The sequence below is a fragment of the Copadichromis virginalis genome, linkage group LG4, assembly GCF_057382275.1.
Source record: "Copadichromis virginalis isolate Kocher_CV1m ecotype Utaka linkage group LG4, C_Virginalis_male_GT1.1, whole genome shotgun sequence".
NCBI lineage: Eukaryota > Metazoa > Chordata > Actinopteri > Cichliformes > Cichlidae > Copadichromis > Copadichromis virginalis.
This window is the reverse complement of record NC_140621.1, coordinates 26,641,911-26,668,945: the sequence shown is the minus strand read 5'-3', so window position 1 is coordinate 26,668,945 and position 27,035 is coordinate 26,641,911. Positions and strand designations below refer to the sequence as shown.

General features: G+C 38.9%; 2 protein-coding genes across 10 annotated transcripts; one reads left to right on the top strand and one right to left on the bottom strand.

The window, feature by feature from the left end:
- Window positions 1–184: 184 nt before the first annotated feature.
- Window positions 185–17,579, top strand: unkl (unk like zinc finger). Of its 4 annotated transcripts, none has more exons than XM_085454611.1 (16): window positions 185–283; window positions 908–1,117; window positions 5,799–5,975; window positions 6,989–7,122; window positions 7,263–7,398; window positions 7,477–7,594; window positions 8,586–8,670; window positions 8,772–8,938; window positions 9,111–9,302; window positions 10,283–10,333; window positions 10,434–10,611; window positions 10,709–10,798; window positions 10,899–11,135; window positions 11,355–11,542; window positions 11,623–11,880; window positions 12,059–17,579. In XM_085454611.1, exons 1-16 carry the CDS (start codon window positions 219–221, stop codon window positions 12,212–12,214), a joined length of 2,442 nt encoding a protein of 813 aa, XP_085310737.1. In that variant the 5' UTR covers window positions 185–218; the 3' UTR covers window positions 12,215–17,579. The 4 variants fall into 4 exon arrangements, with proteins under 4 accessions (XP_085310737.1, XP_085310736.1, XP_085310739.1 ...); XM_085454610.1 differs by having other exon boundaries at window positions 10,688–10,798; XM_085454613.1 differs by lacking the exon at window positions 9,111–9,302.
- Window positions 17,580–17,666: 87 nt separating this feature from the next.
- On the bottom strand, window positions 17,667–26,727 carry LOC146711669 (dynein axonemal assembly factor 8). 6 transcript variants are annotated; one of them, XM_085454605.1, is made up of 28 exons: window positions 26,046–26,727; window positions 25,857–25,958; window positions 25,568–25,663; window positions 25,364–25,483; window positions 25,179–25,281; window positions 24,997–25,102; window positions 24,681–24,920; window positions 24,375–24,593; window positions 24,148–24,292; window positions 23,893–24,078; window positions 23,661–23,801; window positions 22,633–22,824; window positions 22,421–22,528; window positions 22,141–22,285; window positions 21,754–22,060; window positions 21,441–21,520; window positions 21,120–21,274; window positions 20,566–20,692; window positions 20,307–20,438; window positions 20,068–20,226; window positions 19,635–19,937; window positions 19,286–19,567; window positions 19,083–19,192; window positions 18,861–18,975; window positions 18,321–18,523; window positions 18,144–18,220; window positions 17,999–18,068; window positions 17,667–17,860 (listed from the first exon to the last, which is right to left on the bottom strand). In XM_085454605.1, exons 1-28 carry the CDS (start codon window positions 26,130–26,132, stop codon window positions 17,792–17,794), a joined length of 4,179 nt encoding a protein of 1,392 aa, XP_085310731.1. In that variant the 5' UTR covers window positions 26,133–26,727; the 3' UTR covers window positions 17,667–17,791. The 6 variants fall into 6 exon arrangements, with proteins under 6 accessions (XP_085310731.1, XP_085310730.1, XP_085310733.1 ...); XM_085454604.1 differs by having other exon boundaries at window positions 21,441–21,523; window positions 26,046–26,726; XM_085454607.1 differs by having other exon boundaries at window positions 21,441–21,523; window positions 21,754–22,033; window positions 26,046–26,726.
- Between the last annotated feature and the right edge of the window lie 308 nt (window positions 26,728–27,035).

The window sequence follows — 27,035 nt, the reverse complement described above, 5'->3', positions numbered from 1 at the left end:
ACAAACAAATACAGGTATATTGGTATGAGGCGTAACAAAGGCATGTGAATAAGATATAAACAGTGTGTGAAGTGAGTCATCGTTCCGTGATTACAGTGCCCCCATACTCCCCCCGTGCGGTCGCGTTTGGTGTTTGCAGTGCGCTGGCGTGCAGGCGAACATGCATTCACGGGAGCAACAGATCCGAGCGCATGCGCAATTCATTGTTTTGACTGAAAATGCCGTCGGTTTCGAAAACGGCGGCCAATGCGTCTCCTCAAACCGAGAAACCTACCCACTATACGTGAGTAAAGCTGCTGCAAAGAAACAACAAAATCGTTCGCTGCTGAAAATGCTCTTTTGAACGCGCACCTTTGCTCGCGTGCATTTCCAGCATTCCTCAACTCCTGTGCGTGCGTTAAAAACATGGTGCTTTTCCTGGCTTTGTGACTACCTAACGTTACATAGCAGACAGCGACTGTACGCTAAAGACATCTGCGTCAATACAGGAAACTCTAGGATCTTAAATCACCAAACTGGTTAGCCAACCGTTAGCGGGATCGTTTTGAAGTGTTTCGTGCTGTTGATGAAAGGGTTTTGATGGGTCTGGTTAATATTACACCGTCAACTTGGTTCGCTAAATGATTAGCCAGGAACTCGCTAACCAGTCCGCTTGTAAATAGCTCGGCCTTATTTTGAGTTCCCTCTTGCTACGCACATTTATAGACGTACGCTCAGGTGCTCTGTACGAGCTTTACGACGAAAAACATACGTAGTCTTCACTCAGCATAGCAAACTAACTCTACTGACCCAAAATGTATAGTAGGCTACAACACGACTCCCTGCTAAACTTTTCCCTTGGCTAAGCTCTTACTTGCTAGCGGATAGCCGTTTAAATCCCGCTTCGTGTTTGCCCTGCTTGTTTCAGATACTTGAAGGAGTTCAGGACAGAGCAGTGCCCGTTGTTCCTCCAGCACAAGTGTACGCAGCACAGACCCTTTACGTGCTTTCACTGGCATTTTCTCAACCAGCGACGAAGGCGACCCATACGAAGAAGGGACGGGACTTTCAACTACAGCCCCGACGTTTACTGCACCAAGTACGACGAGACCACAGGCATCTGCCCAGATGGCGATGAGTAAGTCCCGCAACTTCAGTCAGGGCAGCTACATGAGTGTGTCACTGCGTCCTGGCAGCTGTTGACGTTTGAAGCATGTTTGTTTGATCTCAGTTTACTCTTTTCATGTCATGTTTTACATTTTTCAGGCTGTATGACCAAAATAGCTTTCCTGAAAGGTTTTAAAGAATTTTAGTTGTTTATGTATAATGAACATGTCTTTGTCTCGCACATAAAATGAAATTAATAGCAAGTAAAAAAGCAAATAAGAAAAAAATGATGCCAGCATTAGGTAACATATTTTGTGTTTAATTTTAACATCAGTATTGCTTAGAAATGTCCATCAAAAAATGACTCAGTGTTTTGTGTTTCTGATATACGGCTGCACATTTAATCGAATATTAATCTCAATCGTGATTTTGATTTTCCACAATAAAATGATGATGATTAATTGATATTGTAAATCCGTCCTTCGCCAATAGAACATAAAGCAAGAGCAAATCAGACACTCCCTGACGACATGCCTGCCTGTGCCAATCATAGCTGTTACCTGCAGCACACTACACAGCCTCAGGGCTCCTAAATGCACTGGACCGCAGTGATGACATAGTGTAGATAACAAACCGTTAAAAAGTCTGTCAGCGCAGCAGAAAGTGAAGAGCTCATTCCTAGAAGTTGGATCATCATCATTTGTTGTTTAGAAATGCTTTGGATTTAGGGCAGGTGATGTTAATAAATGCAACAAGCCTGCAGCATTTTTTCTAGATGTGTTGCGCCACAAAACAGCACAACTACTCAGTGTTCCATCCGCTTTACAAAGCAATCACATTCTTTTTGGCCAACGATGTGCCTCCATGAAAATGGACTTCAGGTTCATCATGCAGGTACAATGAATTGCATGAAAGGCTTTATATTGTGCTTCAAAAGGTGCACTTCGGTCTGGTGTATATCACAACACCTCAGAATTTTTAAATGAATAGCAATGGAGCACAATGTAAGAGTAAAAGCTGTACTTATTTTGGGGCTTTTTTTCCCCAATATTTTTCTTCTAAAAGCTTCACTGAATGAGGACCAGTTTTATTTGAATACAAATTTTTTTACATAGTTTTGTCATGCAATATGAATATAAAAACAGCTTTATATCTTTTTGTTAGAGCTGGGCGATAGAACGATAACGATATGTATCGCGATATAACTTTTACTCGATAGAGAAATTAAGCTATCGCGATAGACCTCGCCGCTCTTGTCCTCTTAAAAAAAAAAAAAGGTCAGCCGATCCAAATTCAGTAGCGCAGAGCTGAACCAATCACAGCCGCAGCGTCACGTCGCGTGACTTGCTACGCACAGCACAAGTGCCAAGCCGCACGTGTGTTTGTTTGGGAAGCAGCCAGCGGGTAATGGAGCCAGCGCATAATGGAGGAAATGAGTGTGCCGACTAGAAAAATCAACCGAGCGTGACCGAAGAGAAAACAGATGATGGTTCCAATGCCGGAGAGATTGTCGAACGGAAGAGCCAAAGAAGTTCCGTAGTGTGAAGGTATTTCGGCTATTTCAAGTCTGACAAAAAACAGAGTAGCGTGCACTGTAAATTGTGCCGAAAGCAAGTCTGGAAATACAATAAACTGGTGCATGCGTCACACTGTGCGCCACGTTATTGTTTCGGTGAAATGAATTTCTACAATACTGTTACTGTTAATTCTACTCTCTGCAGTGTTTAAATGCTTACATATACACACAGTTACTGTCCCTCCACACGTAAATCTACAAGTCTGAAATCACCATTTTTTTTGACAGGATTTGCCCTTTATGTGTAGTATGAGAGCAAACCCTCTTGTCCTTGAAGTGGGATATTTGGCTACGTTCACGCTGCAGGTCTTAATGTTCAATTCCAATTTTTTGATCAAATCCGATTTTTTTTTCTCTGCTTGTTCACACTACAAATAAAGTGTGACAGCAAACACGCTCTAGTGTGAACCCTCAAAGCGGCCCGCATGCGCAAAAGAAGACGTCACACACAACGCGCTCTGTTTAGACCCAGACCAAACAATATTGTTTGACTGATGGCCCTTAATATAAAGACTTGTGTCGGACTTTACGTTTCCCAATTTTTCTTTAAGTTGTAAAGTTATTTTGTTATTTACATATGGCCTAACAATGATCCATATTGCTGTTTTAGAGAGGAGCGGTGCTTCAAAGGATAGTTGCAGATTTCTGTCAGAATCTGCAGATTATACAGTACAAATAAAATATTCACGTTTCTTCAACGTTGTCTTCCCAACAGTTTCACTGGATGGCCAGGAAGTGTTCGCGATGTCTTATCTGGCGCTTCACCGGCGCTGATAATTGCCGTCTGTCTTGTGTCAGTGACGTAAAAGACGGATTTAATGCGACATGACCGTTCAAACAGCAGTCGCTTTCTAAAACATCAGATATGTATCAGATTCAGTACCACATACGAAAGTGACCCAGATCGGATTTGAAAATTATCGGATTTGTGCCGTTCACACTGTCATACCATGATCGGACATGGGTCGCATAGGGTCAAAAAAGTTGGATTTGATGCGCTTTCGCCTGCAGTGTGAATGTAGCCTTTGAGAGGCTGACTCTGCCCCCCAGCATTATATTTACTGCTTCTGCTATTACCTCTGTCTAAAGGCTGTGTAATTTGACACACAACCATTTATTTATATTCCAGGCGTCATATTTTCGAAATATCCATTTACCACAGTGCCCCATTTATAGTTTAATATGTGATTACTGATTATGGAACATCTGTAGTTTTGTGTGTTGGGTATTTTGTGGGCTGTCCCTGGGGGGAAATGGTTTCGCTAAAGGGCTGCGCTTCTCGGTGAGGTGGAAGTTTAATTATCGAGCTGCTAAAGGGTTGCAGTGACATTCCTAATACTAATGCAATAATTTGCGCCGAGTAGTATATACAGACAGCAGCCTCTCGGTGTGACAGGAAATTGTGATGGCGCATTTAATCGAGTGCCTGATAGAAATGATTTAAAAAAAAAAAATGAAATGATTAAAGTATTCAATCCTTACAATTCCTCCTCTACTAATGGATGCTATTTTTGTATGACCTTATGTGTTGCTATAGCAACTGCTCAAGAAAGGAAAATTTGGTTTATTCAAGAGGCTTATTTGCTCTACATATCTTGAGGCATTGGTAGTGTGTTAGCCCTGCATTGTGGTAACAGAATAAAGCGTTTTAGCGCAACTTCACCTATTTCCAACATGTATGGAGGAAAACAAAGTCTGAAGCAATTAAAGCTCAAGCAACATGCATATAAAGAACAAGTTTAACATTGACTGATTCAGCTTGTGGCCTTCAGGATCATTATAAAACGTGCTGCAGGCAACATTTTAATGTGTGCAGACTAAATAAATAAGTAAAAACATTTCTATATGGCCAACATACATATCCATGAAAGAGGCAACAGCACAGATGGCTGGGTGTATGGTCATGTGGCTTAAAGCCAATCATTGTCCCTGAAAATGGGGTGTGCCCAATAGAAAACCAGGGTGGTACTTAATGTGGCACTTAGACAGGAAGAGTGTAAATAACTGGGGTTATTTAAAAAAAGAAATCCCCATCTAGTATCACACACATATCCACTACAAGGGGCACTTTAAAACAACAGGAAGAAAAGTACAGTGGGTAAATAAAATGACGTATGCATGTAAATGCTTTTCACAAAAAGAAAAAGTGCTTTCAAAGGGATATGTCATCCAAATAAAATGGTGTAAACTATTAAAAAAATGCTCTGAAATCATAAAAAGAAAAAAATACACATATTTTGGAACCACGGGGAAAATCATATTAATTAAACATTCTTTGATATTATTAGGTTAGGGTCTTTTTTAAAATAAAAAATCAATAAATATAAGAGATATTATTGTCTGATATAGGATTATGTTCAACATTCCTGTGTCTTCCTTGTTGTACTTTTTTATTTCACGGTGCAACAAATGTTTTGAGATGGTGAAAGGTCTGAATTACCAGCAGGCCAGTTCAGCACCTTGGGCTCTTTGGATGAGAAACCATGCTGCTGTAACAGATGAAGTTTGGGGTTTAGTATGCCCTACAGAAATATTCAATCCCTTCCCTGAAAAAGTTTGTGATTTGGATCAGAATATATGTTGCTCTGAAGCCAGTATATCTTTTTAGCTTTGATGCTGCCTTTGCAATCTTGCAAATCCATAGGTACTAATGCACCCGTTATACCCCATATCATACGGGTCAGAGATGCAGGCTTTTGAACTGAGCACTGATAACTGCAGAGCTGCTTTTAAGTTTGAAAACATTTGCTCGGAAGAGTGTGTTGCAACTTGTGTGGTTGGTACACAGATTGCAACATTTACATCAAGGTTAAAAGTGTCAATCACTGGCCTGCAAAGTTACCATTTTAAAACTCTAGATTTCCAGAGTCCTGCACTTACAGCAGAATCTTAAAATATGTACAGCTATAAGAATTCCTTTATAGTCCTTATGGATTTATAGTGAATTGTTATAGCATTAACATTAATAATCGAAGAAGGATGAAGCATTTTAAAATAATTGTACTTGTGCTGTATGTTTAGTTTTTGGACATTTTATGTTGCATATTATTTCATTGCCTTGTCAGATTGTTTCTGTTCAGATATCCTATTTGGATCAACTGGTGAAAGTTGTGAATGTTTTCTTTGTTTTTCTTAGCTGTCCTTATTTACACCGGACCACTGGTGACACAGAGCGCAAGTACCATCTACGATATTACAAGACTGGCACTTGTATCCATGAGACAGATGCTCGAGGGCATTGTGTGAAGAATGGCCTCCACTGTGCTTTTGCTCATGGGCCACATGATCTCCGACCTCCAGTCTATGATATCAGGTGACATGCAAAGCAAATAGTGGCCTCTTTTATGCCTGCCAGACTTTTCACTCAGAGCTTACAATGCATTTAGCAAATGAGCTACATTAAACCCCTGCAGTGCAGAGTAGCTATTTTGTATGTGTGGATTTGGTTTATAGAGACTTTTTTTTCCTGAACAAGTTATAATATATAAATATGTTTTAATGAGCTTAAGGAGTCTGTTTAAATCAGTGCATACACTCATAAGTAATGGTCATTTTCTGCTCTGCTGACTTTCATGTGAGCTGGACAAGTAAAACACATCAATGACAACCTGTTAAAAAGAAACGCCTCCAAATTTGTCTTTATTTCTCATGTCTCAAGACAGTCTGACAACATTAACAATTAGCTAGTCATTTATAAAACAAGTTACAGCCAAATTAAGAAAAAGAAGACATCATGTCTTGGTTTTTCCAGCATGGACTACACTCACATTACAAAGAAATGCTACTATTGAAGATGAAAGAAGGGTGTGGGCACAGGGTCTTGGTTTTCACGCTGTCTGTCTTTGTGAAAGTGACAATGGTTCAGACTCAGATGAAATTACCAGCTCACACTACTACTTTAATGACATCATTGTCAGTGTTTCTGCTGTAGCTTCTCCAAAATCCCTTAAAAGTTTTACTCTCAAAAACCATTACAGTGGGCCCTGTTGGATCCTTTAGTGGTCCAATTCCAGCCCACAGGCCGTAGGTTTGCAGTTTCCTTTGGATGTACTATATACAGCTAATCCATGATATGGTGTCTCTTTATATTTATTTGTGTAGTATTTTGAGTTTCAAAGTAAGCAAATATCATTAGATTGAAACTTGTTTTTGACTGGTTATGAGAGTAGGCTTGGAGATTTCCCCTTCAGAGTGTTTTTCAGTTTCCTTTAAAAGTGTTTTTTGGTGTTGTTGTTGTTGCTTTGTTTTTTTTTTTGTTTTGTTTTTTTTTTGTTTGTTTTTTTAAGGTACACTGAGTTAAAAATGTTTTTAACTCTTTATGCACAGAGAAATCCAAGCACAAGAGGCCCTCCAAAATGGACAGTTGGGATCTGGGGAAGGGATTCCTGATTTGCAGCCTGGTGTGCTAGCCAGCCAAGCTATGATTGAAAAAACTCTGACAGAAGATCCCCGGTGGCAAGGTTAGAAACTCCAACTTGCATGCCGTTTGTTGTATTGAATGCTAATCAAATCAATGTTCTTTATTTATTCGTTTTGTTTATTTATTTATTTTTCATTGTAATAGGGATAAGAAAGTAAACTGCGATGCCTCTTTTTGCAGATACCACTTTTGTTTTAGCCAATTATAAAACAGATCAGTGTACTAAGCCACCCAGACTATGCAGACAGGGCTATGCTTGCCCCCACTACCACAACAGTAGAGATCGGAGGAGAAATCCTCGAAAGTTCAAGTACAGGTGAGTTTTCATTCTGTATAAGTTAAAATATGAAGGCTTCTAATTCTAAAATGTTAAAGCTGCCTCTTCTGAATGCAGGTCAACTCCTTGCCCTAATGTGAAGCACGGTGATGAATGGGGCGAGCCCTCAAAGTGTGAAAGTGGAGACAGTTGCCAGTATTGCCATTCTCGTACCGAACAGCAGTTTCATCCAGAGGTGAGTTAAGTTTGTTTTAGTCACGATGCGAGTTTTTCAAGCTTAGAGTGAAAATACAATGGCCATAATGCATAATATGATGTATTTTTGAGCATTAGTTGTGCCTAGAAGTAGTGTGAAATGTCAACAAAATGTTCATAGAGATGCTTATAAGCAAAAAACTCTTTCACTCACATAATTATAACCATTTTATGTTAATGCTACATTTAAAAAAAAATAAAAATTTGTAATAGTAAGATTATTTTAAAAAATAAGATTATTATTATAATCTTAATTTTAAAATTAAGATTATAATAATAAAGATTATTGCACATTTTCATTACTAGTACATGTCCATGGTACTGTATTTCTTGTCCTGTTCATCTTCTTGCCAGACAGATACATGTATCATTGAGAAAAATTACAAGTGCTCGGTGGATGTTGTTTATATGGAAAAACAGAGTAATTTTAGCCTTGTTACTAGGCATGTACAGTTAAATTTTTGTGATGGAAGTTGTTGTTGTGAAATTAAAACAATAGGAAGCTTTCATAAGGTGCTGAAGGAAAGGCTAAAAATGGATTGTCACCCATTGATAGGTGGTTTCCAGGCAACATGATGGCATTAGATCCTGCGTAATTCAACTTCTGTGGATATAGATTCAATTCAGTTTTATTTATCTAGCAGTAGTTTATAACAACGGCCACCTCAAGATGCTTTATATTTATTTTGTTTATTGTAAGTAAAAAGCCTACAATATCAGTGGTATAGAATGAGAGGCCCCCCCAGGAGCCTAAGCCTGTAGCATAACCATTGGCTGGTTCAGGGTCACCTGAACAGACAGATTTCATGTATTACAGTCATATTACTGTGACTACATCACTCATCTCCTCGGTCTCTAATGTATGAACCATAATATTGTTTTGTTGATGAGACTGACGCTGTGGTTAGTTTTCTATAGTGAGACACATTTTCATCTTATTTCTTTATAATCCTGATTTTCTGTCTCCCAAGATCTACAGATCCACCAAATGCAATGACATGCGCCAGACTGGATACTGTCCCAGAGGACCGTTTTGTGCATTTGCACATGTAGAAAGTAAGTGCATGTTTGCCTTAATACTATCTGAGTACAGTGAAAAGGATTTGAGGGTGTTTTGAGACTTAACATATACATATGTTATGTTTATATGTTTTTAGGAATTCCTTCTACAGAAGAGACCATGAGCTCATTGCTAACAGCGATACAGTCGAGTTCTCAGTCCCAGCTGAGCTCTCAGCAGTATTCAGAGTGTCCAGTCACTGAGTGGAACAGTGGAGGAAACTCCACCAACAGCACAGCCAGTAGCAATGGACAAATAGGAAGTGTAGGTTGTCTCCATTTCTCACTCACACGAGACACAATTTTAAACAGTTTGATTTCAAACGTCTGAGAACTCTGTCATCACTTTCATAGCTCATCCATTGTGATGTTTTTATTTCGTGTCATTTTTTTGTATTCATCGTTTTTATAAGACCATGTGCACTTGTCTTTCTCAGGTTTCATGTTCTAATAGCTCAACTGTAACGTCAAGCTCAGGAAGCGACACTTTGTTATCCCCAATGGGATCCATCAGCAGCAGGCTCAAATCCTTAAATAATAATAATTCATGTTCAGAGTCCACCACATCCAGTGTCTCATCTCTGACGTCTAACTATCCCAAAGCTCCGGGCTTTGAACGTGAAGATCAGGTACACAGACTGCTCTCTCTAACCTCGGGAAAACCAAACCCCACACACAGCTTAGGGCTTTACACTTTTATCGCAGCCATTTGTCACTCGTTTATTGTTTGCCATGCCATTTTAATTTGACCACTTCAAGCCCTTTTCCTCGTATTTCATTGTTTGCTTGTCATGTCATTGATTTCTTTAAAATATCCCATTACGTACATGCACTATATGTATGTGATGATGACTTGTTAAATGTTAAACACCTGTCGAATATTACAGGACACTTTTCAATTGCTTTAAAATGACTTTAAAAGAGCTAAAATTTTGTATTTGAGACACTACACTAAGGCCCAGTATAAGATGAAATAACTAGAACTGTGAATCATGGAAAGCTGCTTTATTAGAGCCCTAGAATAAAAATATGGCATAAAAATGGTCTCCACCGCTCCCCTGCAGCTGAGCCACAAACCACATCCTGGACTTTAAAATGAACATAATATGCTCACTTTATGGCATTTCTGTTCGTCTAAAGAAATGTCAAATCTTCTGAAGTGTAGCATTGTCTTATGATCAAGCTGACCAGCAAATAGTTTCGGTTCTTAAACTGCATTTGTGGTTTTATAGTTCCTTGCTAAGAATTCCCCTAAAGGGAATTTTTAAATGTTTTCTGGCTTTATAGAAGACTTCCACTCACAGTAAAATGTTACTGTCTCCTGCACTCACGATTTGCTAGTGCTACAAGATGAAGGCAGAATGAAGTAACGTGATCGGTTTAATTACAGTCTGCAGTCAGTCTGAAGAAAGGTGCTCCATAAATGTTAATCATCAGAATGACAAGAGCCGTGAGCGCTGCGAAGCCTAAGTGCAGGGACGGTGAAAAATGGTTAAGATAAAATGTGTTAGTCCAGGGCAGGTGCAATAAAACTATTTTGATTAATACTGGCTTGATGTAAAGGATATGGCACTGAAATAGACTGTCTTTGCCATTTGATCATTTCCAGATTAAGAACAAGGGACAGGTGGATCAAAAAATGATGGACCAAGAAAAACAGGTTTGTTTTTAGTGAGTCATTTAGATAATGTGTTTATTTTATTATGAAACTTGTAATTGAGAACATAGGAATTAAACGCTTTACTGTGCTTTGCTTTTAGACACAAAATACTGTATTCTCTGTGGTGAACCCATTGGCATCAAGCTTTACCTCCAGTATAACATCAAGCTTGGCCTCTAGTATTGGTTCAGACAGTTCTTCACCCACCACCTTATCAACGATGAATGCAAAAGCCACTCCTTTCTATCCAGGGAGCAACACAGTGGAGTCTGTCATTGGTAAGTGTATGCAAAACAAAGGGAAAACAGCTTGAACTGACTGTCACTCTGCAGTTTGTTGTCAAATTTCAGTCAGATTTGTTTTGTTTCCCGTCAGGATCCGCACTGGACCTCAACTTTAGTGACATTAATGTTGCATCGCTTGATAAGGAGTTAGAGGATCAAGATAACAGTGTGGGAATGGCAGGTAAGGTCACTTCATATGTTTCAAGCACTTATTCATCACAAATCCTTCCATTAGGATTTGTGTGTTTCTAAAGAACACCTGTATATGCTTTGTCATTCAGGTCAAAGGGTGCTAAGTGGATCTGCTCCTGTCAACATTCCTGGCTCATTGGCACGATCATCTTCTTTTAATTCTTCATCATCGCTCTCCACCTCCCCTCTAAGTTCTCTCTCCCAGTCGCTGTCACAGTCCCTGCTGTCTGGGACAGTATCTCAGCAAAATCAACCTTCAAACATGCTAGCCAAGCAAGAGCACGGCCTTCTGGGAACACCCACCTCCTCTTCCCAGAACTCTCTGGGTAAGCTGATCGCATTTTCCCCCGAGCAAGCTGGAAAGCATTTGCTTTCATCAGCCCCTTCCTTCAGCTTCCCTTCGGTGTTTAATCTAGTTCTGTGTGCAGTAGTGAAGCTGAAAGTATGACTAATAGAGATGGATCGTGTAAAAAGTGACACAAGTTAGTGCAACCAAGATTTTGTTTAATCTAAATCGCTCTTATCTTAACACGTCGCTCACCTAGGCTTGAACGGAGGAGCTAGCAGCATTTGGGACTTTGTAAGTGGCAGCTTTTCACCCAGTCCATCTCCAGTTTTCAGCAGCCTAACCTCCACAACCACCAGTGCTGATGTGGCCCGCCTTTTCAGAGAGCTGGATGAGGCCAAGAGGAAGATCAAACAATTTGAGGAGGCCTGGCATCAGGTGAAGCAAGTAAGTATACACACTGACTGTGTGCCAGTTATTTCCCTTTTTATACTTTTTTTTTAATTCAACCCTCACCTTTGTTCCAGGCCTGTGAAGCTTGCCAGAAAGACGCTCATGAAGCAAAGGAGCAAGCAAAGACAGCAGAGGCAGAGCGGCAGCTGGCAGAACAGAAATGGGAAGAAACGGAGCGCAAGCTGAAAGAGCTCCAGGGGGACTTTGATGCGCTTTGTCGCACCCCTGGAACACCTCTTCTACGTAGCTATGGAGAGCTGGACCAGCTTCCCTTGTCTAAGCTTCACTCCATCCAGAGTCAGCTGCGTAATGACCTAGACCTTATAGATGGGGTAAGAAAGCCCAGAGCACACACAGCATTTCATTTGTAGCATCGGTTTAGTTTTAAAACAGTTTGTCAGACTGTCATTCAGATCCATGTTTGTCATCAAGCATGTTTATTTGAAAAGTCTGCATGAACTGCATTTCCCTAAGTTGCAGCTGATCTCAATTCTCTTCTTCCCCCAACAGGTAATATATCAGCTTCAGTCAAAGAAATGTATAGTTTGCCAAAAGCATGATCGTTGCATTGTTCTGCAGCCTTGCCAACATTATGTACTCTGTGAGAACTGTGCACCTAGTAAAACAGAATGTCCCTACTGTAGAACAAAAATATTGAAGTGGTGATGTACAGTTACTTAAGGTACTATTTAATCAATTAGCCCTTTGAAAAACTACTAATAAATATTACAATTTTCTACACAGCAGTGTCTGTTAGGATGAAATGGTGTTTGACTGACCAAACAAATAGTATTATCAATCAGATTGCATACAGGGGATTCAATCGTTGTGGTTTTTGCTCATTTTATGTTCACTTGACATCAAATAGCCAAGCACTTTCTATATGAAAACCAGGCACTTAGTTAATGAATAATATGGAATCATGATTAAAACATTGTACAGGACATAAAATCAGGTCCTCCTAGCACACAGCCACCTGTCTACTATCCCACCTAGGCAAGAGTACATACAAAATTATACATTAGAAGTCTGCTACTAAGCTTACTTAAAAATTCCGTACATAAGGACTGAGTTTGTATCTAAATGCAATGCTTATAACTTACAATTATGAACTGCTTTAATGTGAATAAACATTAAAGCATTGAACCATAAGGATGTTAGAGTGACATCTCAAAAATTGGCAAATGTTGGGAACATGGTGGCCATCCAAAGCTGAGGTTATTCTGCTGATGGTAAAGCTAAAGTGAGCAAAACTCAAAGCAGATATGTCTTTAATTACAGAGGAACTCATCCGGATCAAAAAATAACAATTTGGAAACCATTCAAGAAACCAGACATCCTAGCACCAAGTGACTGATGTCTAATCCAGGAATCACATATTTGTTTTAAGCTCAATTAGTCTGATCAGGAAAACAATATGTGCACTGGTGGTGTATGTGATGGAGAACCACAAAGCAGGTCCGTGTCAAGCTGAATTAGTATACATTTCATTATTAAACACAGCGCTACGAGAACTGTTTATGTGATGAAAACCACATTTTCATTGTAGTAAAAAAACAGATTCATAAAATACTAAAGATCCAGTAAGGTTTGTCATCTTTAAATCAAGAGAAAATCTCAAAACACCATTTAAAGCAGTCCTCTTTAATTAAAGTCATATTTTCTTTAAACCCTCCAAAATAAAATTTCACCAACTTTCTTTTTTAAATGCAAAACAGTCAAGCATCATTATTTTGACCAACTTTCTGAAGAAGTTTTTCTTATTAAAAGCACTTTGTTGACCTGGGACTTTATTCAAGGGTATATATAAATATATATAAATATAGAAATTTGCTTTAAGCTGCTTTGTAGGTATTCTTTTGTGTCTTTATTTTTTAGATTTATACATTTGTTTTCTACATAATAAGCTACACAATGTCTGAAGCTTTTGTGTGTACTGTGAAACATAATTGAATATTTCATGTTTCCTATTGTTAGATCATAGCATGGTTCTACATATTAAGATTTCATTAAAAAAAAAAAAGTACTTAATAGTTTCTACTTTCATAACTAGATTTATAAAAATTTCAATCAAATAAGTGCAAATTTAAACTGCACTTTAGGCATAACCAGCAGCTGTAATATCAGTAAGGCACATGCTACATGTTAAGGCTGTTTTTCAATCAGTTTTGTTTTGTAGAAATTTATATAGCCTATCCATTAGAGAAGCATGTATTGTATTTGCTATAAGCCTGAAACTGGGATTTTTTTTTTCTTTCCTTTTTTCCCACTTTTTTTTTTTTTTCCTCTTATTTTTTGTAGGAATCTAGCCTCTTGACCTTGTCTAGAACATATCGGCCTCTAACTCTAAAGTGCCTTGCCTTAGTTCAAAAGGTTATGTGTAGAATTGTCAACGCAAACACAAGTAGTCAAAGCTTGTGCACGCGTTTTCTGCAAAATGTGTATTTTAATTCTGCAGAGGCATTGACATGTTTATGACTATATGTGTGTAAATATAAATATATGCCAGTGTATTTGGCCAAATTCCATTAAGTATTTCTGCAGAAGATGATTGAATATGAAAATTGTCAGTGCCTGTGTCCTGACTTTGCCCTTAGAAATGAACCTTCCCCTCCACCTACCCACTCACCCACTCATTCCTTGGTTGTGGTGCTCTTTTGGTGCAGCTTCAGTCTTTGAATTTAGATTTCCAGTTTAAGATTTGGGAGTATGCAAAGTTAGGCCACATGAATTTATACGGCAACATACAAAATGCTTTTTTTAAACAGTTCAGTAGGGTTTGTTGTAATGATTCTGCAGTGAATGAAGATTTCCACAGTAATTTTCTGCGTTGGGTTTGTGCTTAGATTCCCGTAATTCAGATGACCTTCTACTGTGTTTAAAAAAACAAACAAAAAAAACCCTTTTTATTCTTGCTTTAAAACCAGTAGAAAGTCATGCATCTCCAGGTACACTTTTTGCTACTTATAAATGGGAAAATGCATTGTTTACATTTACACAGATGACAATTAAGAAACTCAGAGGAAAAATATCAAGAAAGGTTAATGGTATTTTAGGATTTTCATGATTATATTAAAGCATAAAAGGCAGGCTAAACATTTCATGTATTGCATGTTATGCGATATATTAACCAGCTACACAAAAGGAGAAAAAAGAAAAAAAAAATGTTCGCACTGTGTCACACTGCCAGAATATTTGTACTTATTTTAGTGTAGTTAAGGCTTAATAACTTCTGCAAGCTTCGCTGCTACTGGAAAAGGTATTAATGTAGTTTCTTGTAAACATTTAGATGTTTGAATGTTGTTGTGCATCCACAGCTCAGATTTCAGATCCTGGAATAATGTCTTCTGCATCTAACTTGACTTAATCTTTTTTTCTTGTTTCAAATTGAATTCTTCATTTGTAAATTCATTTCAGTCTAAGTTTCAGTACTTTTGTAAATCCTTAAAATGATGTCAAGGACCTGCACTACAGTAGATGGTCCCTTTTTTGTTTATTTTTATTTGAATTGATTGAAGGTTGGCTTTGTTTCCTCACCCCCCTATACACTGGATAGCAGTGTACAGTGCAGCTAATTCACAGTATCCTTTTGTTCTGTTTTGTTTTGCCTGTGAAGCCAACAAAATTAATGATGTCTAGTGGGGAAAATCTAAAAATGAACCAAAGCGGTGGTCTAGTAGCTGTCCAATTATGTATTGTGAGGGGAAAATTTACCCTTGAACAGAATTCAGACAAGTACTCGAGTATTGGGCAGATCACCCTGTAGCTGTCAGCATAGCTCGGTCTTTCCCGAATCTCTAGGTGAGACAGCGTTGTGAGTGGCAGGAATTCTATTTTTAGATGGATTTATTGTAATTTGTTTTGCATTAATATTTCATTCAGTATATCCTGAGTCAATAACAGGACTTTGCCAGTGGCTTTCGCTTACAACAGTAACAGACTTGAGCCCATGTTTTGTAGTTTTACCAAAGACCTGTATTGTTATTTCTTTTCTACTACATTTCATCATTTGTCTTCATTAATGAAAAGTGAAATTGATTTTAAAAAGTAAATCACCTAGTACCTTAAATAGTTAATGTTCATTAACAGTAATCTTTTTTTTTTCTTTTTTCTATCTAAAGCTTGTCATAGTGAGTGGCAGATGATTATAAATGCATGGGTCAGATCCTTACAAAATGTGTATTCGTACATTTGATTTTTGTATTAAGTATACATTGACGTTTATGGCACATTGTGCAGTACTGGCAAGCACATGCTGACCTTAAGCGCGGATTCAGTGTAAGTTTAATTGTTGTCTACAGTGAAGGAATGTCAAAGGTGAATGACATTTGTGCTTCTGAAGTGGCCATATAAACTTCACTACTGTTGTGAAGTCAATTTTGTTTGTTGATTTTTGCTTATCTACATAAAAATCAGTTTGGAAATGAATAGCATTGTGTACTGTTATGCTAGGCCTGTAAGGTGCTTTCTTTTTATCCGACTCTGTTTTCTGTTTCTTAAAGCCGTGGTCCAAATTAGTTGTTGTTTTCCCGGGGACAGATGACAATTGTGACGCATCAATTGCAGATACAGACATAATTCCACTTAATTTGTTGCTGACCCTCAGTCTCTCTAGAGACTAGTCTACCTGCCAAAAATTTCTAGAAGAAATGAAACGTTCTCTTTGGAAGCACAGCTTGGTTTTTCTTTACATTTCTTCAGATTTCTTTAATTGTTTCTCTCGGACCAATTACGCTTTCAAATGTGTCTGTGCCTTTTAATAATTCTGTAATGTGGATTAATTGAAGAGACAAAATATAACTTGCTCAATTGGAATCAAAAGTTCAGTGCCTTACAGTATTTTGTGGACCATAATGTGATCGCTAAATGTCTCATACATTCAGCCTACTTCAGCTGAAAGGAAAAAGGCTAATCTAATGAGGTTTGCTTCACCAGTTTAAGAGGATGAAGCAGATTTTTTTTTTTTTAACTGACTGATAATCGTCTGTATTTGCCATGCACTTCAAGAAAACACAGCAACGCCCGACCACTGAACACACAGATCTGATGTGGATTTGTCATTTGATATCAGAAACCCAACAGTTTGCAAAGAAAAGCACCAAACAGGGAGAATCTTGTATATGAACTGTAATAGATGTATCATTATGCTCTGCATTGGAATAGTTTAATCTATTTTGCATTATTGTTAGTTGTTGTGTCTTCTTTGTTGTTGTTTTTTTGTTTGTTTGTTTGTTTTTAACATTATAAAAATGGAGCCAGAAGATTTATGCAATCTTGTACATGTATGGAGCTGTTCAAATTAAGTAAAAAAAGAAATATTAGTGTAAAGTCAAAAGTAAATGATCTTAATGTGGAGCCGGTTGTTCCATGTACTTTAGAAAATTTCAGTAAAAATGTTATTTTAACATTGAAACCCTGAAATATTGAATGTATTGCTCTAAATTAGAATTTCAATGAATAGGTCACTGGATATTATGGAGCGCAGTTAATTGATTATGATGTAGCATCTAGTTGTGAACTTCTATTCAATAAAATTTATTAGAACTTAAACAAATGCAAGTTTTCAAGTTTCTATTTGTTAGCATAATCATAAAATAACTATAAAGAAAGAAATGTATTTTTCTCAGGGTAAAACAGTGATTTGTTAGAGAATGTTAAATCTGAGGAAACTGCATTTCATGGATCTATTTACTTAATGTAAGTGGGTTTAGACATTATAGATTAAAACATATGTCCCTTATTTTGTGATGAGCTGTATGGATATGTAGGAAATTCTATACTGATAATTGTAGAAATTATTCTGTTGGTATATATTGATATTTTTGTGTTGTGAACACAAAAACAGGTGCAAGTCTTAGAATACTAGATGTTTCTTTTCTACATTGAGGATTGTGTACCGCATATTTACTGTAGTGTATTACTAGTTTGTTAACACTTGTTAAATTGTTACACTACAGTTATGCAATGGTTTACAGAGTTCACAAAATTATTTTTATCATCTTGAGAATTAAAATAATTTTTCATCTGAAAAGTGTGACTAATTTTTGTCTCAAACACAACTGACAGAAAAAGATTTTGCGCCTTAAAGAGGAAGTGGACTAGCAGAGGAGGCAAAATGCTGTTTTTGAATAAATATTTATTGAACAATATCTAAAAAGTAAAACAAGTGAAAGCTATAAATTTCTATGCACTTTTTGGAGCAACCTTTGGAAAATATGCTTATACGTGCACACATTTGAATGTTTATGGCACAGTGACATCACAGCTCTCAGAAGACAAGGTATCAAATAGGTAGCATATCAGCAGCATAGCCTGGAAAACAATATAAAATGAACAAACTTCAAATGTATATTAACACATTGTTAGGGTTATTAAGCTGCTGAGGATGTGGTTTATTTAAATATATTAAGAATAAAAAAAGAATCAAAAGTTGATATTTTTCAGGTGTACCTCTTTTTCATTTTCTGGGAAGACAATGCTTTTCCCTACTTGCTCCAGGTCTGGCCTTTCCTTGTAAATCCTGTTGCAATAATGCAGAATTTAAAAAAATAAATAAACAAAGTCTACGTTTATCAAGTTTGTTTTTCCTCCATACCTTTTAAGAATCAGGCCAAACTCAGTTGCGATATTTTCTCTTCGGAGAGCCACGATGAGACAAGGAGTTGAGTTGATCTTTTGAGAGCATAAGAAAACAGCCAAAGTCAGCATCTGACTGCACTGTCTGCATGAATTTATGGTCCAAATAAACCTGTATCAAGGTCCCATTCCTCACCTTCTCCCTTATGCTTGACGCTTTAAGTGTCTCTGATATATGTTTTTGCTGCTCATCATCTAGGATGCTCATCCTTCCTGCCATTAGATGGCAGTCTGATCCCAGCACCTGCTCCACTATCTCCAGTTGGGAAGGCACTTGGCTGCCTGGTGTAGCGTTCAAGGGTATCAGCAGACAGGTTGTTTGCCTGTGCTTCAGGGACCCTAGTACCAACAAACAAGCAAAACAGAACATTTGTTTGCATACAGCTTACAAAGGTTACCTGGAACTGAGTCATATTTCAACATCCTTTCCAAGAGAACCTCTGCCAAAAAGATAAATCATTTAAAGGGACATATTTGCTTAAAAATAACTAGTGAACCCTGCAATGTTCACTGTTGTCAATTAAACTGAGTCATATTTAATAATGGGGAGATGTGGATTCATTAATATGAGTACATGGCTAATGCGTTATGATTAAAAGGCATAGGTGCTCATAGCTCTGTTTTGTCAGCAACAATACCGTATAATTAAATAAAATATTAAAGAAAACACCAGAACCTCCATTTGGTCGTGACTCAGAGGAGACTGAAAGACTTTCCTGAGCTGCTTGAGTCAGTGTGCAGCTCCGCTGACGCTCTACGGAGGCTAATGGGTCTGAACATAAGCTGAGTATCTGGGGAAAACAAATCATCTGTTTTTTAGCCAAAATTACAACCCTTGTATTCAACATAGGATGGCTTTGAAGTCTGGTTACCCATGTCCCGTGTTTAACAAGCATACCTGCTCCTGTCTCATTGTGTTGGTCTCAGTACAGCAGAGCCCCTCAGGAAAAAACCACCTTACATCCATAATTGCTTGCTGATACGATCCTGATCCTGTAACGTTGGTTACTGACATTTTAAACATAATACTTACATGGTAATCCTGTTCTCGTGTACGAGTATACAGGGTAGTGATCACAGAAGCTTATAAGTAGGTCGTACCATGACAGGTCATCCACATTGAAGAGTCCTCTTGGCTCAGCATGTCCAGCAGCCTCTTCACAGCATTTTCTCCCTGAAGGCAGAGAGCCAGCGAGGGGCCAGAGCACAGGTTGTGCCCACTTTCTGCACGCAGCAGTGAAGTAGCACCACTTTTGTCATGGGTCACTACCTGTATGCCCACCAACGTGAGGCCACTCTGCTGAAGTTTGCTGACTATTTTAGTGAGACTGTGATTCCAAGCTCGTGGTTTCAACAGGCACACGGTGAGCAGCATCTGTGGGTCTGAACAGAAAGTTAGCAGCTCTGATGTATCACTGAGAGCACCTTTCATAGAGAACAACAAACTTACCGGGAATCATTTCATGCTCGAAGAAAAAAAGGGAGGCTTGTCTGAGGGCCACTTCAGGTGTGGGAGACATGAGGACACTCAGGCTTTGAGGACAGTCATGCGGTAGGAGCTTCCTCAACGAAGAAAAATCAGCAAATCCTCTCAAAGCACACACTAGAGCTGGAGAAGACATCAGCGTTTCCATGCTGGTGTAGCAGAGCGGATCTCCCACCTCATACGGGCTCAGCTCCTGGGCTTGAAGTCGAGTCAGCACAGGAAGCCACTTCAGGCTGAGGAGCCTAAATCTAGCATGTTGTTCATCACCTATAACATTAAAAAAAAGTATTGCAATCAATTAGAAACAATAAAGGTAATTAAAAGAATTGTGATGAGGCCAAAAAAAATCACTCAGAATGAGGTTTGTTTAGCTAGTTGTGCTCTCAGATACTTCTACCTTCTTCTATCAGCACTCTGTTTAGGAGGCTGAGGCCTTGGGTCAAGTCCTTCCCACACAGAGTCAAAACTACTACCTGCTCCATGTCAGGTCTGAATGAACACCTGTGATGAAACAGGATCACACTGGAGGGATTTGGCACTGCCCACATGCAACTAACTACAAAGAAAACATATATAAGTAGAGAGTTACAGCACGGGATCGTCTTCTCGTATCTGTACTGACCATAAACTGCTTACCAAAGTTTTGGAATAAGTTCTTGTTGATCGGTACAGTGTGGAAACACAAGCTTGGCTCTGATGTGTGAACACCATCCTTTCCTGAGTGAATGTAACCCAGAAGCTTTTGAGCTTTGAATTCTTTCATTAGCACTGAAACATATGACAGTTGGACGAGATTATGTTGACAGCAAAGACTTCCAGCATTATAAGACACACATTTTGACATTTCACGTTACAGAGATGAATTATGTTATAGGGTTGAGACAGATTTTGAGACCTGATGGTAGACCGACACTGTGACGCGATGCATTTTCTTTTCTCAGCAGTAACACGAGACAGTGAGAGGGCAGCTCTAGCTCTTTTTGATCTGGAGTGGAAGCAGGTGGACTGCAGAACACAGATGCCTACCAACAAATTATATATTATTATATGTTTTACTGATTAACTTGTACCTATGAGTAAAAATAAAGTCATATTATATTTCTCTTCTATTATTATTGTTAGCATTTTTATTATTATTATTAACCCTTATTTAACCACGAAAAAGAATAACTCAAAGGACAGCAGTACAATAATAATGACTAATTATTCAGGTTATTCAAGCAAAACATTTGAAACCTGAACTGCCTTAAATTCATTTGATTCCAGCAGGAAAGAGCTGCATTTGAATGCTCTTTTTCCAAATTCAGTATGAACCTTTGAGACAGATAGAAGGAATAATTCTTGAGACCTAAGACAATCACTTTCAAAACCTTTTTTGCTTAGATTTGATTGATTAGAGCTTCTCTCTCTAAGACTCTGTGTACTGAGCGAGTGTCTTGGTTCTTCTACCTGGAAGCTGCTGAGGCCCAGGAGGGAGGCCCCGTGGCTATGAACCTGCAGTCTCTGCAGCCCTCTAAGACTGAAGCCTCTGCGTTCACATACAGCCAGCACTTGGCCATAGCAGCATGGAGGAACAACAGGTGACACCAAGAGGAGGAAATCAGCTACACAAATTAGGGAGAGAAAGAAGAGGAGCTCCACTCAAGTAAAATGTTTTTATCCTTGATACAAACAAGGACTTTGACTCAGGATGATAAAAGTTAAAAATGAAAGGTAAGCACTGACAAATTTTCCCTACTGTGACAGTTTGGACTTGCTGAATTATCATACCTTTAGTTGTGGCACACAGGAAAGAAGATGATCTGCTTGGATTGGACAGGATGGCTCCAGCTCTGTCATCTGAAGGCACACTTCTAAAAAGAAAATGTTAGGTAGCTGATTCTAAAAACATCACACTGTAACACTTTAAAATAAGCTCCAGTCATCCCCACAGGATTACACCAACACCCATCAGTTAATGACATCAATTAAATGTAATAAATACCCTGGAATTTGTCCAGGGTGGTGGAAAATGTGCAATAATCAGTTATTTGATAAAAAAAAAAAACTTCATGGACATAGTTCAAGAACATTTTCCACACACCTGTTGTGATCCTGTGCACTTCCTCCCTGCAGTCTTCCTGAAAACCACAGGCACAGCTCACTGTGGACCTGACTGGCCAGTTGGGGTGAATAGATGAATGGTGGTTCTTGATCTCTGCAGTGTAGACCATCGCTGGAAGTGGTTTCTGCCTTTTTGGGCCGCAGAGAATCTAAGGAGCTAGTTATGTCCTTCAACAAGGAGTGGGCATAAGGACCTCGGACTGCTAGAGTAACAACGGGATGACAGGGCTCATGGTCTCTCAGACTACCCGCTGTTCTACCTGAATGAGAGGAGACGTTTTCAAAGGCTTTTTTTAATCAGTAAAAAAACAAGCATCCAGGCCAAGTGGAGTAACTTTAAGCACAGATGGTATTAGTTATGTCCTACCAAAGCGCTCACTCAGAAGCTCCTGTGGTGGATAAAGCAGCCGGAGACCACACACATCGAGTCCTGAGTCTAGGACCAGCTGGAGGGTGTAGTGTGTTAGAAGAGGATGTTGAAAGAAGCCACTGCACCCCAGAACAACTGACACCTACAACAAAGTCGAGTAAAAATAAATTTAGTCCCTGCTGTTCCTCTGACTCTGTGCTTCCTGCAATCAAAAGAAAGCCGTTAAAGAAAGCACAATTACTCCTGCAGATAGCACTTTTAAAGACACCCCGCTCACCTCTGTGTGCACCTCCTGTGTGGTCTCTTTCCCCTTAAAAGCACGATCCCGAGTTTCCACTGTCTGCCAGTAAAAACCTGGACTTAGACCAAATGTCCTCTCTATGACCTAAAAAACAAAAAACAAAAAACAAAATACAGTGAGCAGGAAGGAAAAACATCTGAGTGCTCTGATGTTGGGAGTCTTAAAGCAACCTTCCTGCAGCAACCCACCGTTTGGTTGGAGGTGGCAGAGATATAACAATTTAAACAAGATGAAGGGAGGTGGATGGGAGAGGTGCAGGGTCGCTGGTCCAACAGGTTTTTAAGGTGAGGCAGCCAGCTGGTAATTGCAGTGAGTGAGGTCTCAGAGAGGAACCTGCAGACATTATTATAGAAAGGTGCATAGACGTCTGTGTCCCGTTTCTAGAAAACAAATATGAGATCTGCGTCACTGTCAAATTCATGAGACAAAGGCTACATTCACACTGCATGCCTTAGCACTCAAATCTGAGCCACGGTTTACATCCCTTTGTTTGTTTGCCCATTCAGTAACAAAGCTTTCACATACTGTTTCTGATGCAGTGGCTATTACTTCTGTATTAGGTGTCAGGATGCCGTTAAAGGAAGGAGAATCTTGACTCTGACAGTAAAATTCCTTCCAAAAAAATAGCTAAAAAATGTTTTAATGTGAAAAGATAATCACAACGAGTTTATATCCAAAACATCAGACCACTTTGTTGAAGCGATAGCCTGTGCAGCTGAACTAGAGCCAGGCCATACTTTCATGTCATGCCAAGTACCATGTCACTTTATCCTTTATTTAAGCAGGCAAAGCATTAAAAAAAACTTCTACAAGCATTTTACAATGCCAATCTGGGAAAGGGTAGAGCCTCTTGAGGAACTAAGTTAGCTTCAAAGAAGTCTCAAAAGCAGTAAGAGTCGCTGGTAAAATTTTGCATCCTGGTGGTGAAAGTTTTAGCTAAAAGTTGCAGGGGGGTAATTACAAAAAAGGAACTGTGTCTGCCAGCACATCTCCACTCAACTCTCAGGTCAGGTTAGAGACCGGTGACATGAATTCTGATTTTACTGTTCAGTCTGAACTCATGATGTACCTACAATCTTTGCAAACTATATACAGACCTGTGTCTGATTTAGGCCACAGACTGAATTGGCTCAAATCAGAATTTAAAAGATCAGTTTTGTGCAGTTTAAATGTTTTTTTGTGTGTGTAATTTCTTCCTCTTTTGTTTTGCATGTACCCTTGCTGGATAACAGTGACGAGCCACAATTAAAACATGCAAAGCCAGTCCATCTTCTGTCCACAGCTGGTGAAGTCCTGCAACCCAGAATGGGACCTTTGCACTGATCTTGTCTTCACTGCTACGTGGCTCTGAACCGACCTGACAAAACATGAACACAGAGGGGAAAGAACTCAAAAAAACAAACTACAGTATGGCTAACATAAGAAGATAGAAGCCACTGTCCACTAACCAGAGACAGAAACCATGCCACTAAAGTGTTATAGATGTGCAATTTGGTTGCAGCTGGATATTTTCTCTTCCCATGTCCTCTGTCTTCTATCACACCAGGACTGCAGAGGTTGACTTTCAGCAGCAAGGAGCCCTTACTTTCAATACCTGCTGGTAGTGTGCTGATTGGCTCTTGATGAGATGCTTCCTGAAAAATGGGAAGTAGTAAGTGTAGGGAAATGCACTGTGCATTTACTCTGAATTAAGTGACACTTACAAACTCATAGAGAACATCAGTCATTTCGGCAGCTGGCTGCTTCCCGGACACAGATTTGGTTGGACAATGTTTTTCCAGCTGCCTAAGAGTTTCCTGGGCTTGTTCATGGTGAGACGCCTTCTTAACCCGTCGTCTCAGTTGGTCCCTAATAGTTCGTCATCATCGCGGTTAACATATTTGTTTATAAGAGTTAATACAAATAAAGGCAAACAAAACAAACTCCATACCTCTGCTGTTTTGGTTCTTTAACTAAACTTCCTAAAACAGTTTGTGGGCTTTCCACTTCAGGTTCGGATTGTTTATCTACCCACAGATGTTCTGACTTAACATCTGTGCTTGCTTCCACGCCGAGCTCTGGATGACGCATACGTTTATCAGGATATTTATTCTCATTTCTATTCATCTCCCTTACTTTTTTAAGCAACATACTCTTTCCAGTCTCTTCCCTGCAAGCACAGCAATGACAACATGAGCATGAAGAAAACAAGCACAACTGAAGTGTGACCAACGTTCCTGACGCAGGATGTATTTACCTGCCTCCCATATGCAATCCACGGTGCACTTTTAAATTGTTTTTCTTTGCAGGTGATGTTTTCTGGTGAGTGTTGTTGTGTTTGGCTGACGTCTCTGATGGAAGACTTGGGGATGTTCTTGCTGGTTTTACTGAGGGATCAGGGCAACGCAGGTCAATATAAACAGTGGAACATTCCCGGTGGCTTAACTGCAAATCTATTCCGCACTTTTCCACTGATCTGCTCGACATTCTATTTTCTCTGCAAGAAAAAGGTCGATTATTATAATAATATTATCTTTAAAGGCTCACGGATCCTGGGCAGTGATATGACTTACTTGTCGGAGTCTGGACTCACAGGTTCTAACACAGACGCAGTCTGATTCTTACAGAAAGCAGCTAATTTCTCCATTATATTCTCCTGCAACTTGTCTGTGCCACCACCTGCAAAACAAAGATTCAGTTCATAAACCTGTCATCGATCACTACAGCCTCAGTGAATCGTTTCATAATGACTTACCTTGATGCGTTTTCAGGGGTGCCACTGTTACATGGGGTTGCAAAGACAGCTTGTTCTCTTTTAGATTTTTAAGGGCATCATCCAAGTCCCACTGGTCAAGGCTCTGAATGTAAGTTTTTAGAGAATATTTACTTGCATTGTTTATAACTGCTTTCATATAATGTTTTTCTACTCTTCAAACTTACAGCAAGTGAGAGAACAGGGCAACCATCATAGGATTTCACATTTTCCAGGTCTGGTTTTAAAGAGGCCTTCAGCTTGACTCCTTTATTCAACACCTCAGAATTATCCTCACCAGCACCCGCCTTTAATGATAACAAGAAAACAAAGTACATTTAAAATGCTGTGGCTTTATGGTGCTGTGCTCTAACCAGACCAGTATATCCCACCTCAGCATCATCCACACAGGCTAATGTACTGCTTTCTACAGTTTCACTAACATCCATCGTTTTGCAAATCTCTTCAGATAATGGTTTTGGGAGCTCCTGATTGAGGGAAACGAGACAAATAAAAATAATAAAAATAAGAAATAACAATGATCATTCAGAATCAGAATCACAGAAACAGAGGGAAATTGAGTATTTATTATTATCATTCATGTCATCATAATCAGTCATTCGTTTGCTTGGGTTTCATGATTTTTCTATCATTAAGAATAAAAAAAAAAAATTCACTGACCTCAAATTCAGCATCTACTGAAAAACTGTTGAAGTCCTCAGGAAGCTTCAGGGAAAGAGCAGCTGGTCTTTCATATATGGCGATGATTTCGTCTTTCTCTGGCTATACAACGTTAAAACGGCATTAATTGTGTAAATAAATAGTTATTAGCGGACGTTAGCAAGATTTAAGTTTAAAAACACAACTTACAGGTGAAAGGTCAAAGTCCATGGTAGGAATATTTGGTTTAACTTTCTCCAAAATTGAATTCCAACACGAAGAACGGTTAAAATCCATTTATAACAATGTATAAAAAGAAACTAATTTAAAGTAAGAACGTTTTTTGTGTTGTTGGTGTGTCTTTGAGCTGAATGTGTAATTGCTAGTCCCTGGGTACTTCTTGGTTACCATTGGAAACGAGAAGCTTCACAACAGTGTTGCCTTCAAATGCTGCCAGTAATTTCCATACTGAAACGCGAAAGTTTCGCGAAAATGTGAAAGCAAACAAGTACTAAATTGGCATAGTGTTCCAAAGTTGCGTTGTGTGTGTGTTAGGGTAGGTAAGCTCACCAGGATGTAACTTTTCTAAATATAGGGAAATGTTCTTTTTATGCTGGCTAACACTCTTTTATGACCTTTTAAACAGGAATTTTCCTAGTTTGCTAGCTACCGTGCTAAAATTGCTTAAAGTTATAGTTTTCATACAGCTGAATAAACGTCAAACAGAAAACCGATTAAACAGAAGTCTGAGATGATCGAATATTTACGCCAGTGTCCTGTTATATTTTAGACAGAAAGGAGCAGACGGCTGAGTTTATTTAACTCCACCGAGACATCTGATGACGCAAAACTGAAGGCTAGACCGTCCAATTTCACAGCCGCTCACTTCCGGCCTACCGGGACTTCGGAGGACCCGGCCCACGTAGACCGCGAAGGCCGGGTCCTCAGGTGGATGCATTGCAGGCTATGAATTTGGACACCCCTACAGGTGCTGTGCATAGCCATACTATACCTACTATTTCAAGGCCTTCATACGATTTTACAGGATTGCTTGATGTTTTTTCTAATTTTAACTAACCAATACTCAGACATTTTTGATGCATTTGTTCCAAATTACAGATCCTGTTTCATTTTTGTGGTAAGCCAGGCCAGTGATAATGCCAGGATTTAATCTGTGAAATGTTTTGAGTTATTCATGTT

Coding starts and splice junctions, on each gene's coding strand:
- LOC146711669 (XM_085454604.1), bottom strand. CDS start 26,132: ATGGATTTTAACCGTTCTTCGTGTTGGAATTCAATTTTGGAGAAAGTT. Junction 19,568..19,634: donor CGAGCATGAAATGATTCCCG/GTAAGTTTGTTG, acceptor CTTTCTGTTCAG/ACCCACAGATGCTGCTCACC. Junction 17,861..17,998: donor TCCCAGAAAATGAAAAAGAG/GTACACCTGAAA, acceptor ATTGTTTTCCAG/GCTATGCTGCTGATATGCTA.
- unkl (XM_085454610.1), top strand. CDS start 219: ATGCCGTCGGTTTCGAAAACGGCGGCCAATGCGTCTCCTCAAACCGAG. Junction 284..907: donor GAGAAACCTACCCACTATAC/GTGAGTAAAGCT, acceptor TGCTTGTTTCAG/ATACTTGAAGGAGTTCAGGA. Junction 10,334..10,433: donor TGATGGACCAAGAAAAACAG/GTTTGTTTTTAG, acceptor CTTTGCTTTTAG/ACACAAAATACTGTATTCTC.